This window comes from Sorex araneus, chromosome 6, assembly GCF_027595985.1.
Source record: "Sorex araneus isolate mSorAra2 chromosome 6, mSorAra2.pri, whole genome shotgun sequence".
NCBI classification, from domain to species: Eukaryota; Metazoa; Chordata; class Mammalia; order Eulipotyphla; family Soricidae; genus Sorex; species Sorex araneus.
In genome coordinates, this window is record NC_073307.1 from 75719163 (window position 1) to 75732894 (window position 13732).

The 13732-nt window shown below is 41.2% G+C and overlaps 1 protein-coding gene across 1 annotated transcript in view; it reads left to right on the forward strand.

The window, feature by feature from the left end:
* Positions 1-13732, forward strand: part of MYOCD (myocardin) — a 108981-nt gene that overhangs the window by 75291 nt on the left and 19958 nt on the right. Inside the window, exons 6-9 of the mRNA XM_004603891.2 lie at positions 2611-2783; positions 4788-4913; positions 7470-7714; positions 10291-10444. Coding sequence (XP_004603948.2) covers positions 2611-2783; positions 4788-4913; positions 7470-7714; positions 10291-10444 — 698 coding nt within the window. The remainder of the gene's footprint in view (positions 1-2610; positions 2784-4787; positions 4914-7469; positions 7715-10290; positions 10445-13732) is intronic.

Consider the following 13732-nt stretch of genomic DNA (forward strand, 5'->3'; position numbering starts at 1 on the left):
TGTCATTTTAGCTACGATGATTCTTGTTATTGCTGCCATTGTTAAATAGACTACTGACGCAGACTACAATTTTTATCATTTAAAATTATCCTAGAAACCATTTTTATTCCTCACTTCTTATATCATTTCTACTTACACATTAGACAACTTTGTGATTTGGTTAATTCCTTTGAATTTATACACATTTTGGTTGTGTGGATGTGGGTGAGTGTGGAGGTAGAGAAGAGCAGGAGAGGTGCATCTCTGTCACATGATCTATAAGACCCCATAGAAAGCTGCACACCATTTAGATTGAAGGGAGATGATGAAGTATAAGACCCGCATAGATGAAGGAACCTATTGAACAAAAAGTCTGGTTTCACAGCCACATTCAGGATTCTCTAAGAACAGTAAAAACTCTCGTATAAGATGCTATGGTTCTGTCATGGAAAAGACCCACTTTCCATCTTGACCTCCAGTTCCATGCCTATCTAACACTAAAAATTAATAATTCAATACCCTTAACATTGACAAATTCTTTAATTTAACAATAGGTCTTAGTATTTCACTGGAAGCATGGTTTCAAAAGTAAAATATTTCTTGAATCTATAATAAATACATATTTATGAAGGAAACTAGGAGAGTCTTCCTGGGATGATCTCAGACAAATGATTTCCTTGAGAAATGAATAATAATTAAAATTTTATTCATATTTAATGGACATAACTAATCCAAGATTTTTGCATTTCTCAGGATTTACTGTGAGGGAAGAAGAGAAGGGAAATGTGTGAGCAAACTCTAGAGTCCTCAACTAGAGAGAAAGGTCTTGAGTCCAGAGTACTAAAGGGAGATAGAAACTTTCAGTTTCAAAGGAAAAGCTGGCATTTGTCAAATTTCCAGTAAAACCCCAAGTTAGAAAAATGAATACTTTTGTTATAGCAATATCAGCATATTAGCATATTTATTTGGTAAATTATTTGGTAAATAGCTAATATTTTATATTATCTGTACTTTTCCATTATTTCTAATTTTTATAGTTCAAAATAATAAGGTACACCTCAGAGGAAAAAAGTTGTGGTATTAAAGTTCCTATTAATACTATAGAATACTGTGAGCTGTTACAAAAAAATACAAATTTTAATGAGAAAGATCACTATGTGCTCTAAAACCTGTTTTGGGGGGAAGCTAGATTTAGAAGTTTATTTCACCATTATATCTATGAAATAATTTTTAAAAATCAATGTAAGTGTCTTGCCATATGTTCAGAGTTTATTCTGAAAAATAGACAAGAATCATTAACAGTAGGTGGGATTATTATGTTGAGACACTTCTGTGTGGAATTCACTTTTGTAAGTATAATCACTGTTATAATAATAAAAAAGGAATGATGATTTTTATATTTTTAAAGCCAAGGAACAGAAATGCTGGCCCCAAGCCCTTCCAGTTCTGAGGGTTCCCCAGTGGGCATCTGCTGGAGCTCCCATCCACCTTGTCCTTGTCTGGCCTCTGTCCTGACTTGATGCTGGAATGTCTGAGTGAGGGTCCGTGACAAAGGCCAGCAGTGGTGGTGATGACAAGCCCAGAGCCACATTCGCTTCCATTACTTCCAGTTCCTCACTGCCTTTCCAGTCACCACAGTGAAAGCTCCTTTTCTTATCTCCTCAGTGCAGGAGTCAAAAGTTCTTGTCAAGTGTGGCTACAGAATAGCCGACTGGAAAACTTCCTGATAATACCTAAATTCCTTTAGAAGAGCTGTGCCTGGAATCAGGTCAGAAGAGCTGTGTGGCCTCAGCACATTTTGTACTGGGCAGTTGTTTAGTAAATCAGATGAAATTTTGGCAATTAAAAATAAGGGACATATAAGGCTTTCACTATAGTTCCATCTGTCTAGATAACCCCTCTTGCCCAACTAATGTATCTGTTCCCCTCCAAAGGTCAGACAGGATGCTGATAATTAAATTTTTGTCTGTGGGAGCCACTGAGGACTTTCAAAACAGATGCAAAGCATGAGGAATAAGAAGAAAATTCAAATAATGAAAAAACAAAGACCATGCTAAAGTTCCTTAGCTGTCTCTAGTCTCTATGACTTTTATGAACACAGCCACATTATGTGAATGAATGTAGCTTTGGGACCCCTTATGTCAGATAAATTTTGACATCTTGGAGTTTACACCTAGTAACTTTTTACATATCCATATTATCAAAGTTTGCTAAACATTTTGTGCCACGCGAGCTACTTTACATTCGAACATGATGTGATTGAGCTGTGCCCTCTCAACTATACTCTCCTCGTAAAACTGATGGAAAGGGAACCTTCCCCTGAGTTCCCCTTTGGCCTCATTCCATGCCCAGTGGCCCTTTTTCTTTCCTTTACATTCCCTGATTTTATTCCAAAAATATTGAAAATAAAGTCTAACAAATTGTGACTCCTTTCCCTACAGACAATTTTCATAAATACAAGTTCCCTGATGGAGTAAATATGTCAGAAACCAAATCACTTAAAATCCATCTTTATTTTTATTGAAATTGAAAAGAGAGTTTCTTTGTTTCTCAAAGCTTCTTAAGGATATGTTTACTTAAGGTCCATGATGGATCCAAATGGCTGACTCCTCTCTGGACCCACACCCTTAGGTAACCAGGTGAGTTTTGCCAAGTCTGCTGATGCATTTGCCTTTGAAGAAGACAGCAGTGACGGGCTTTCTCCAGATCAGACACGAAGTGAAGACGCCCAGGGCTCGGTGGGCTCTCCTCCTGACACTACGGCCACAGAGACCCCTTTGGGGGGACCCTTAGGGACAATCCAGGTAAGTAAATAATTTATCAACCGGGCATATTTTCTTAAAAAGTGACAGTATACAATTGTTTTGTTTTTTTTTTTCAAATACCTCAGGGCTTGCTTCTGGCTCTGCACTTAAGGCATCACTCCTGGTGGGCTCAGGGGGCCATACAGGGTGCCAGGTATCAAACTCAGGTCAGACACGTGCAAGGAAAGTACCACCTACCTGCTATTCCACTTCTTGGGCCTTGATAACCTTTTTTAAAAATTGTTGATTCACTGTGAGGTAGAGTAACAAAGATTTCATGTTTGAGCTTCAATCATAACAGTCATCAAACACCCATCCCTTCACCAGTGCACATTTTCCACCAACAAAATCCCCAGTATCCACCACCCCCCCATTCCACATCTCCCCCTGCCTGTGTGGCAGACAATTTGCACAATACTCTGTCTCTCTACTTTAGATACCTTCAACATTTTGAGACCGGTCCCACCACCACTCATACCTGCTGAAAAGGCAGTACTAAACAATGTGTTTTGGATTGCTGTTATTGATACAATATAATGTCACTCTGGGAATTCTAAAATTTTAATAATTAGGGTCTGCAAAGATCACTGCAGCAAGATCGGGTCCGAGATTCTTTTATGTCTCTGGATCATGGCTGTGTGGGAGCTTAAGTAGATGGCAGCCAGATGTAGCATCATCTCAGAGTCCCATGGCGGGGGGGAGGAGAAGGGCCCACTCCTCCCCTGTCCCGTGAAGCCTGGCATTTGCCACCACTGCCACTCGCACCTGGAGCTTGTCGCTGACTTCTAGAAAATGGTGGCCGCCGGGACTCCTAAAGGGCACGTTAGAGGGATGGCACCTGCCCCCATCTGGAACTGCCCAGCAGAAACAGCCTATTGCAAAGTCCAGGGCCATCTCTGCAGCAAATTGCTTGGGTCCAAGATTCATTTGTGCATCTCGTTGATAACCTTTCATCTCTATCAGTGAACTATACACCTGACCTTTGATCTTCACTTTTATTGAGATGTTTAAAATGAAACTCACTGGGAAGTATACACTGGTGAAGGAACAGTGTTGGAATATTGTGTGACTGAAACCCAATCATGAAGAACTTTGTAACTGTGTGTCTCACGGTGATTGAATTTAAAAGACAAAACAAAACAAAAGCTCACTGGCATTGGGTGACTCACTCAAAGTCTCCAGGACAGAAAGTACTAGAGAAGACCAACCAGCTTCCCAGTCCTCAGTTTTCTGTAGTGGAACCTTCAGGGTCCTGGGGGGCAGGGGGAAGCAGACTTGAGGGCTTCCAGCAGGAGGTGCCCCGACTTGGCTTAACTGTCAAACCAAGCTGAGACTTCTTCCTGCTTTAAGGGCACTTAGTCCTCTCATCTTCACATCCCCCTGCATGTACCCTTGTGTTCATGCATTTGTGTGCATGTATTTACAAAGATGCACCACATATGCAAATGCACATTCTGACCTGAAGATGGAGATATATGGACACATTATACACACACAGAGAAGCATGCATACAGGGAAACACACATGCATAGACAAACACACAAACACTTCCCTCCATCTGCACATGTCTTTCCACCAACTAGTATTACTGTTGTTCACTTTTCCCAAGTTTCCACACTCATTAGTGCTTCTTCCCTTCTTTTCCAGTCCCATTATCAATGCCAACAGCTGGGTTTTGCCACAGGCAGTAATCCTCAGTGCAATCAGATACCCTACTTTGTCTAGCACAGGACAAGTTTTGGTCGACCTTTTGGAATGATTATTAGTAATGTTCTCTTTCTGAAGTGTTCTCACTTTTTATGTAAAAATTACATAAAAATACATGATTCCTTCCCTGCAAGGAAAGGACTCTGGTATTTACTCAAAGTGAGAGGCTGAGGTTAAAACAGCGGTGCTTGGTGAGAAAGTGTGCACTTAGCGTTGCTATGTTAACATTTCTTTAACATTTCTGTGTCTCACTGTTTTGACCTCTGCATCCTAATACTGCTAACATTTGGGTTTCAGGATCTTATTTCTGGCTCAGAAAATGAAAGGAGAGACTCAGTGTCACAACCCAGCAGCCAGCCAGACCCAGGGAAGCAGAGGCTCAGTCCCCCTCGTGTGCCCAGCCCTGTGCAAGCTGCTGTGAAGGTAGGAAGGGGCCTGCTCACAAGCACCTTTGGGGTGCTCAGCTTGCAGAGCAGCACAGTGGGAGCCTCTGACTACAGTGCTCTTTATGTCACTCACACTTCAGCACACACACACACACACACACACACACACACACACACACACACACACACACGATTCCCCATCAGGGCCAAGAGTTCAAAGAGCTGAATAAATGCCAGTTTTCAGTCTCTCTAACATCTGCCCTGAAGGGGTGGTACCAGTGCTGGTACCAAACAGTCAGAAGTGTTGTGCAGATGCAGGACATCACTGTGGTTTAGAACATGTTGATCAGGTGAGACAAATTTGATGTAGCTTTGAAAATGTGTTGATATTAGATAATGGAGGAGGACTTGCTAACAGCAGAAAATAGCAGGGAAAGAGGAAGGGAGGGGGTAACCTATTGGAAAAAGAAGTTTTCAGTGAACAGTTAAGTTTTCTGAGTTCTCTCTGTCTCTCTGTCTGTCTGTCTCTCTCTCTCTCTGTGAGGGGGGAGAGGAGTGGGGGGTTCACACCTGGCTATTGTCAAGGTTAATTCTTGCCCTACAATCAGGAATTATTCCTAATGGTGCTCAGGGGGCCATATGGATGCTGGGAATTAAATCCAGGTCAGCTGCATGCAAGGCAAATACTGCTGTACTCTCTTTCCAGTCCCTGCTGAGCTGTTTCATTTAGCAGACTATAATTTAAATTTTTTCAGGTCAGGATAGTCAAACTCTGACTGCTGAGACAGTGTCTTGTGCTATATACACGTAGGTTAGAGTTATAATGTCTTTAGTACATCATACACTCTGTCCTCACAGACCAAATCATATTCCCTTTTGCATGTCACTGACTGGGCCTAAATATTTGCCTGTCCAAAAACCACTGACTCTTGCTATTTTTTCTGTAGAAATATAAGCATGCTTTTATTCTACTGCTGTGCAGATACAGGTGGGAAACACTATCTGGAATGTTCAGTGTCCCTGTTTTAAGACAACATGGAGAAAAATATCCCTTAGTACTAGACGCAGGACAGCAGCTCTCTTTCCCAGACAAGGCAAGTCTTAGATGAGATGAGAGCATGCATCAAGCTGAAACAAAGCAGAGTAGAGAATAGGGAGCCCTGTTCAAACCTCCCCAAAGCAGAAAACCCATTAACTAGATCCCTAGTCGATTCACGAGCTGGGAGAAATTAAGCCATCAAGCACAAGTCAAAAGCACTGACCTGTGCTTTTGTCAGTCTCCAAAGAAAAGACTTCTTGAGAAACCACAGGAGAGACTGATGCACAGAGTAAGTAACCAAACAGATAAGCCCACCACTCAGATGTGTATTTTGTGGTTAAAACAGCCTAATTTAAAAACATCTTGTCAACTAGGCAAGTGCCCCCTCTTCTGGGCATTTTCTGATACTACATGTTTCTGCCTACTTTTCTCCTATGTTTCCAGAATCCTGTCAACCATCCATGTTCTTCACTGCAACATTTTGTTATGGACCACAAAATTACATGTTAAAAAAAGTATTACATAGTATAATTGTTGCTTCCTAATATTTGAATATCTTTTAGTTGAAAAGTCAGGTTATAGTATAATCACGCTGTCCACTGTCCACAGGCATCAATGTGACTTTTTATTATCCTTCTATTTGCCAATGAAATAAAAAGCAAACACTGTTTCTCTAATTTTCAAGTTATGAATTTTCAAAATACTAACATATTTAGTAATTTAGTTATTGTAACACATTCCAAGGTTTTTCTTCATATTTGTGCTTGGGCCATGTTCTTTCAATGTGTCCAAATCATGCTTCGTAATGGTAACCATTGGACATTTTCCAAAGGATGACTAACCCCACAAATAAAAAAGGAGGGGAGGAGATGCATGGTGGAGATGCGTGGGGCAGTCGTCATTTTTCAGCGGACACCACTTCCTTATCTTCTATCAATTTTCAGAGGTGGTATCAAGAAGAGGACATTAAGGGTCAGAGAGGTAGTATAGAGGGGAAGGTGCTTGCTTTGTATCCTGCCGACCCAGGTTCAATCCCTGACACCGTGTATAGTCCCAAGCACTGCCAGCAGTGATCCCTGTGTGCAGAGCCTAGAGTAAGCCCTTAGCACAGTCGGTTGTGACAGCCACTCCTCCCTCCAAAAAAAAAAAGGGGGGGAGTCTTACTTTTTCACGCAAAACAGCAGAATCCACCACCTGGGTTTTTGAAGACAAACTTATATTCATCAGTGAAACTTTAAGTCAGTGTATCAAGGTCTCATTTAAAGATTACTACATGTATAAATATGAAATAAGTAACAGTTCCATCTCAAGATAAAATGTATCTAGATTATCGGCTGGGTTAAGGTAAGGAATGTGTTCTCACTGAACCAAATTTACAGCTCATTCCACTAAGGGAATGTTCCTGGTTTGCAGGGTTGCTCTGCTAAGACATGTCCTTCCAGTACTGCGTACTGCAGATTTGTTCCTTAAACTCCTTAATGTTCCAGGGTCTCTGTGTATTGTGGTTTGCTTCCCCTATCTAAGGTGTGTGTCATTTCATCATTCTCTTTGCAGTCCAAAGCCTTGGGAGACAGTAAGAACCGCCACAAAAAGCCCAAGGACCCCAAGCCAAAGGTAAAGAAGCTTAAATATCACCAGTACATTCCCCCGGACCAGAAGGCAGAGAAGTCCCCCCCGCCCATGGACTCTGCCTACGCCCGACTGCTCCAGCAGCAGCAGCTCTTCCTGCAGCTCCAGATCCTGAGTCAGCAGCAGCAGCAGAGGCTCAGCTACACGGGGATGCCCCAGGCTCAGCTCAAGTAAGTCAGGTGCTCTCCGCAGCCCATTGCAGCGCAGAGGCTGGGGCCACGTCTCTAGAGACCAGCGCTTGTAGAAGAGGCAAGTCTATTATGACACCACATCCTTATCTGTTGTGCTCAGCAAAGGACCCTGTAGTGTCACTACTATGAGGACATTCTCAGGAACATAGATACAGCCAGGAGGAAACAAATAAATCAATTTTCCCGAAATAAATGCATATAAAAAAGTAAAGCTTTTACATTTTCAGATTCAATTCTGGGGAAAAAGGATAAATCACCTAAAATTATAATATTAGAGGGTCACAAGGTTGGTTCAAAGGTGGCCAAAGCAATACTACAGCAGGTAGGGTGCTGGCCTTCCCTGCAGCCAACTCAGGTTCAATCCTCGTCACCCCATATGATCCTCCGAGTCCGCCAGGAGTGATTAAGCCCTGAACATTGCCAGGTGTAGCCCAAAAGCAAACAGACAAACGACAAGCTCGCTTAAAAGAGGCCCCAAGTCCAGTCCATGGTGCAGCATTCCCTAAGCAGCACTGGGTCTGGCCTTGGTGGTCCCAGTACTGCTGCCTTGCAGAGCTGTGTTTTCAGCCTGCATCCCCGGCATGTATCAACTGCAGTGGGCGTGTATCAACCCCATCTCCAAACACTATCCAGGAACCCCCTTTTTTAAAATATAGTATGGGAATTGTCATAAATTCCAATATTGGTTATGCTTTAGCAATTAGGTCTTAAAATTCAGCTGAGCGGAATGACTGAGTGGCAGTCTCAAGGACTTTGTTGTCTCTGGAAGTATGTGGACTTATTACTAGATTATCTTTTTATTTTAAATTAAACCACCATGAGATACACAGTTACAAAGCTGTTCATGATTGAGTTTCAGTCTTACAATGTTTCAACACCCGTTTCCCACTGCCAGTCTCACCAGTTTCCCCCACTCCTCTCCCCCACAGTCTGCCTCTATGGCAAACACTTTTCTTCTTCTTTCTTCTTCCTCCTCCTCCTCCTCCCCCCTTCTCCTCCCCCTTCTTTTCTTCCCCCTCCTCACTCTCCTCTTCCTCCTCCTTCTGCTCCTCCTTCTGCTCTTCCTCCTCCTCTCTCTTTGTTTTCCCCTTCTTTTCTTTTAGGCACTGTGGTTTGCAATATTTTCACTGAAAGGTTATCACACATATCACTTTACCTTCTTTCAGCACTCAGTTCTGGTCCAGAGTGACCATATCCAAATATTATTGCCATAATGGTGCCTTCTCTGTCCTAACTGCATTGCCACCTCCCCACCCCCTCCCACCTTGTGACAAGCTGCCTACCATGGAGCAGTCCTACTGGCCCTCATTTCTGTTGTTTTAGGTATTATCCTTATACTATGGTTTTTAAAAACATATATCCAGCAACTGAGTGTGATCGTTCAATGTGCCCCTCTCCTCTTTCCCACTCAGCACGATACCCTTCTTGTCCATGTATCTATAGGAAAATGTCATGACTTTATTTTACATAAATTCCATGTAAACAATATGGAACTTCCTCAGAAATATAAAAATTGAGCTTCCATATGACCCAGAAATACCACTCCTGGGAATATACCCCAGAGGTGTACAAAAAGCGGGTTCAGAAAAGGTATTTGTACCCCTCTGTTCACTGCATCACTATTCACAATAGCTAGAACCTGGAAATAACCCAAGTGCCCAAGAAGAGATGAGTGGATTTTTTAAAACTGTGGTATATCTATACAATGGAATGCTAGGTACCTTTTAAATGGCCAGTCACTCTTCTACTGAGCATAAGTTTTCTTATCTGCCTCTGATCAGCCTTGAACTGTGGTGATAAGAAAGCAGAGTGCGAGGCTGGAGTTGATAGCACAGCGAGTAGGACGCTTGCCCTGCATGCGGTCGACCCGGGTTCCAACCCCAGCATCCCATATGGTCCCCTGAGCACCGCCAGGGTGATTCCTGAGTGCAGGAGCCAGGAGTGACCCCTGTGTATCGCCGGGTGTGACCCAAAAAGAAAAAAAAAAGAAAGCAGAGTGCAGGGCTGGAGCAATAGCACAGCGGGTAGGGCGTTTGCTTTCCACTCTGCCAACCTGGGTTCGATTCCCAGCATCCCCATATGGTCACCGCCAGGGATAATTCCTGAGCACAGAGCCAGGAGTGACCCCTGTGCATCACTGGGTGTGACCTAAAAAGAAAAAAAAAAGAAAGCAGAGTGCTTGCTCATTGTACATGATTGATATTAGCTGTGATTGATATTTATGCAATTCACCCCATACACTGGTAATCCTAAACAACATGAAGGATAGAGGTGCCAACATCCATGCAGTCAAAATCATGTATAAATTCACCACTAATAGCCTGATATTCATCAAGAACTTTACCAATAACCTTAACAAATATAAACAGAATATAAAATGTTTCTTGTTTTTTATGTATTAGAAAATACCTTTATAGTGTTGTACTGTAGTAATTAAACAGTGTAAATTTACATCATTTATTTACAAGAAAATCTATGAACCACACAATTCACACCTAAGCTTCAGCAGTATTTACTTGATCATAGCGTAAGCGCTTTTTCTTTTTTCTTCTCAGGGAACCAAGTGAACAGATTATCAGAAATCCACACTCTTCTTCAGCACAACTGGGCGACACTCCTCTGTCTCCTGTCAAAACCAGTTTTTCTGGACAAAATGGTATTTCTTCTCTCAAACCAGGCCCACTCCCATCAAACCTAGATGATCTGAAGGTATGGAGATTGACATGACTTTTTTTATTTCCTTAATTTTATGAATACATTAAAACATTTTTAAAAAACATCTTTACCAAATGATTTCTTGAATAGACAGTGGTAAAGATAAGCACATAGGTATCATGATATTATGGGTGTCACAGTGAGTGCAGTTAGGACTGAGAAGGGACTGCTATGACAATGATAGTCGGAAATGGTCACTCTGGATAAGAACTGAGTGCTGAAAGGAGGTAAGGGTATGCACGATAACCTTTCAGTTCCTGCATTGCAGACCACAATGACTAAAAGGAGAGAGGGAGAGAGAGAAAGAGAGTAGGGGGAAGGAGGGAGAGAGAAGGAGAGAGAGAAAGAGAGGGGGGTAGGGAGAGAGAGGTATCTGTATCCTAGAGATAGAGGCAGCTGGAGGTGTGGAGCTGGGGACATTGGTGGTGGGAAATGTACACCAGTGAAGAAATGGGTGTTGGAACATTACATGACTAAAACCTAATTATGAACACCTTTGTAAAGGTGTATATCATGGTGATTCAATAAAAAGCGGGAGGATAAGTTGTTCATAAAACCATAAAACTAATTGTAACATATCTGACTGATCTTTATTTGAGTATTTTAAATGTGGTAGAGGGAAATCAAAACTGGGAAAGTGGGAGGGGAGGGGAGAGCAAGAGAGTAGGAGAGAGGTGGGCCATATGATGCAACCAAATTTAAGAAGGGGGGAAATAAAGGGAATTAATGAAGATCATCCTCAGAAAAGTAGTCAGAAAAGTTAGGTAATGGGCTGGTGAGATAGTCCAAGGGTTAAGGCTCTTACCTTGCATGCAGCCAGCAGGCATCCAATCTCCAGCATGGCACATGGTCCCTGGAGCACCATCAGGCGTGATCCCAGAGTGCCAGCCAGAAGTAAGCCCTAAGCACACCAAGTGTTATTGGGTTATTTTATTTGTGCAATAATAGTATTCTTCCTTTGTTCTTGTTTGATTTTGGGGGGTGCATCACCTTTCTCAGGGATTAATCCTGGCTCTTTGCCCAGGGATCACTCCTAGCAGTATTTGCGGGCGGGGGCGGGGTAGATGAAGGGGAATATATATGGTCAAAGAGACCATATATGGTATTGGGCATATGTGGTACCAGGTTGGCTATGTGAGTGAAGGCCACTATTTATCTTGCTAATTAAACCTCGAATCCCTGTACCTATGTTCTTAAAGAAAGCGTTAATCTTTTAGAGATTGATATCAAGGTATTTGCAGCTAAAATATATAACTCGCTTCAAAATAATTCTAAAGAATAAAACAAGATTAGGCATGAGTTGACCATTTTCAAAATTGGTAAGAATCATATTTGCTCTGTTACTATACCATGTTACCAATATTATTTCATATTTGCTGTTACTATACCATGACCACCCCAGTGTCAAGATCCCTCTTATCCCAAGTTGACCCCCTAAAACACTCAGAATCCTCAGATCACAATACTCAGGACTTACTCCAGGTTCTGTCCTGAGGATCATTCCAGACAAGTCTTAGGACACCATAAAGAGATGCTGGGATCAAACCCAGGTCAGCCTCATGCAAAGTATCTTACCCACTGTACCATCTCTTTAGCTCTTACTATACTTTCTTTAGCTACTCTGCTTTTTAGCACTTGGATTTTCTAGATTTTACTATTGCAAAGAATGCTGTAATGAACAAAAGTATGTGTATATGTCCTTTTGGATTAATGTTTTTTTATTCTCAGGGTAAATGTCCAGGAGTAAAACTGCAGGCTCAGATGGATGCTCTATTCCAAACTTTTTGAGAAATTTTCAAACCATTTTTCAACTATGCCAAACCAAGCTTCTATCCCACTAGTAAACAAAAATTCATTATTTGCCACACCCCTACTAACACTTATTGTTTCCAAACTTTTTGAAGAAGACTGCTTTTGCTAGTGTGAGGCGATCCCTCACTATTGGCTTGATTTCTATTTCTCCAATAAACACCTTTTCCATATGCCTATGGCCATACTTACGTCTCCTTTGAGAAAGTCATTTTCATGTCTCTCCCTGTTTTATGGATTGTTTTGTTGCTGTTTTGGTGACTTCTGAGAGTGCTTCATGTATTTTGTATGTTAGTTCCTTGTCTGATATATGAAGGTGTCTATATACTTTGATATGTTTAAATTTTTCAACAGTAAATTGATTTTGAAAGTTATCAATGGGGGGCTGGAGTGATAATACATTCCAGAGAGGGCCTTTTCCTTGCATGTGTCCAACCTGGGTTATATCTCCAGCTTCTCATATGGTCCTCTGACCACCACCAGGAGTAATTTCTGAGTGCAGAGCCAGGAGTAACCCCTGAGCACTGCCAAGTGTGACCCCAAAAAGCCAAAAGTTATCTGTGGTAGGAGCCAGAGAGATAGAACAGTGATCAAGTGCTTGCCTTGCATGCAACCAACCTCAGTTCCATACACATTTAGTTCCCCAAGTCTCTAGGGGGGCGATTCTGAGTGCAGATACAGAAGTTAGCCCTGAACACCACAGGGCATGGACCAGAACAAAAAAATATTGAGGAAAAGAAAATACTGCAATTAAAATAATATTGAGTTGCAATTTTACACTTTTTAAAAACACCTAAAATCTAAAAGAAAATATTTTTTAAATGCAATTAAGACTATATAAGGAATATCACTATTTGTTGTTTATCAGTTTTAGAAATACCCTGGTAGTTTATTACAAAGATAGATGCAATGTTTCTAAGGTAACTTTTTGCTCTTTTTGTAGCAATAAATATTTATCAGTGAAATGTGTAAAGAAGTAATGTTTTAGATAATGTTAAACTTGCAAAAACTATTACAGATTGTTTCCCTCTATATTTAAATGCATATAGCCATGTTCTGTTTTAAAAGTCATGTGTATATAGATTTATGATATGCATTTTTGTTTAAAAAATCATAAGTTTATTATTCATTAGTTTTATTAACACCATATGATATTCTACTCACATTTAACATTTTGCTATTCAACATTTAAGTGACTTCCCTTTTTTGCTATTAAAAATGAAATCTGTATATACACTTATTTCTTTCATTATCTCTCCAAGCTTAGAGGGGAATTCATGTAAATGGAATTCCAGTACCAAAACATATTAATAATTTATGGGTTGAAGAGAGATTAAGATGTTCACCTTGCACACAGCTGACCCCAGCTGGGCACTGCCAGGAGTGATCCATGAGCACAGATCCAGAACTAACCTTGAGTACCACTCAGTGTGCCCCCAAAACCCCAAAATAAGTAGAAAAAATAATTAAATA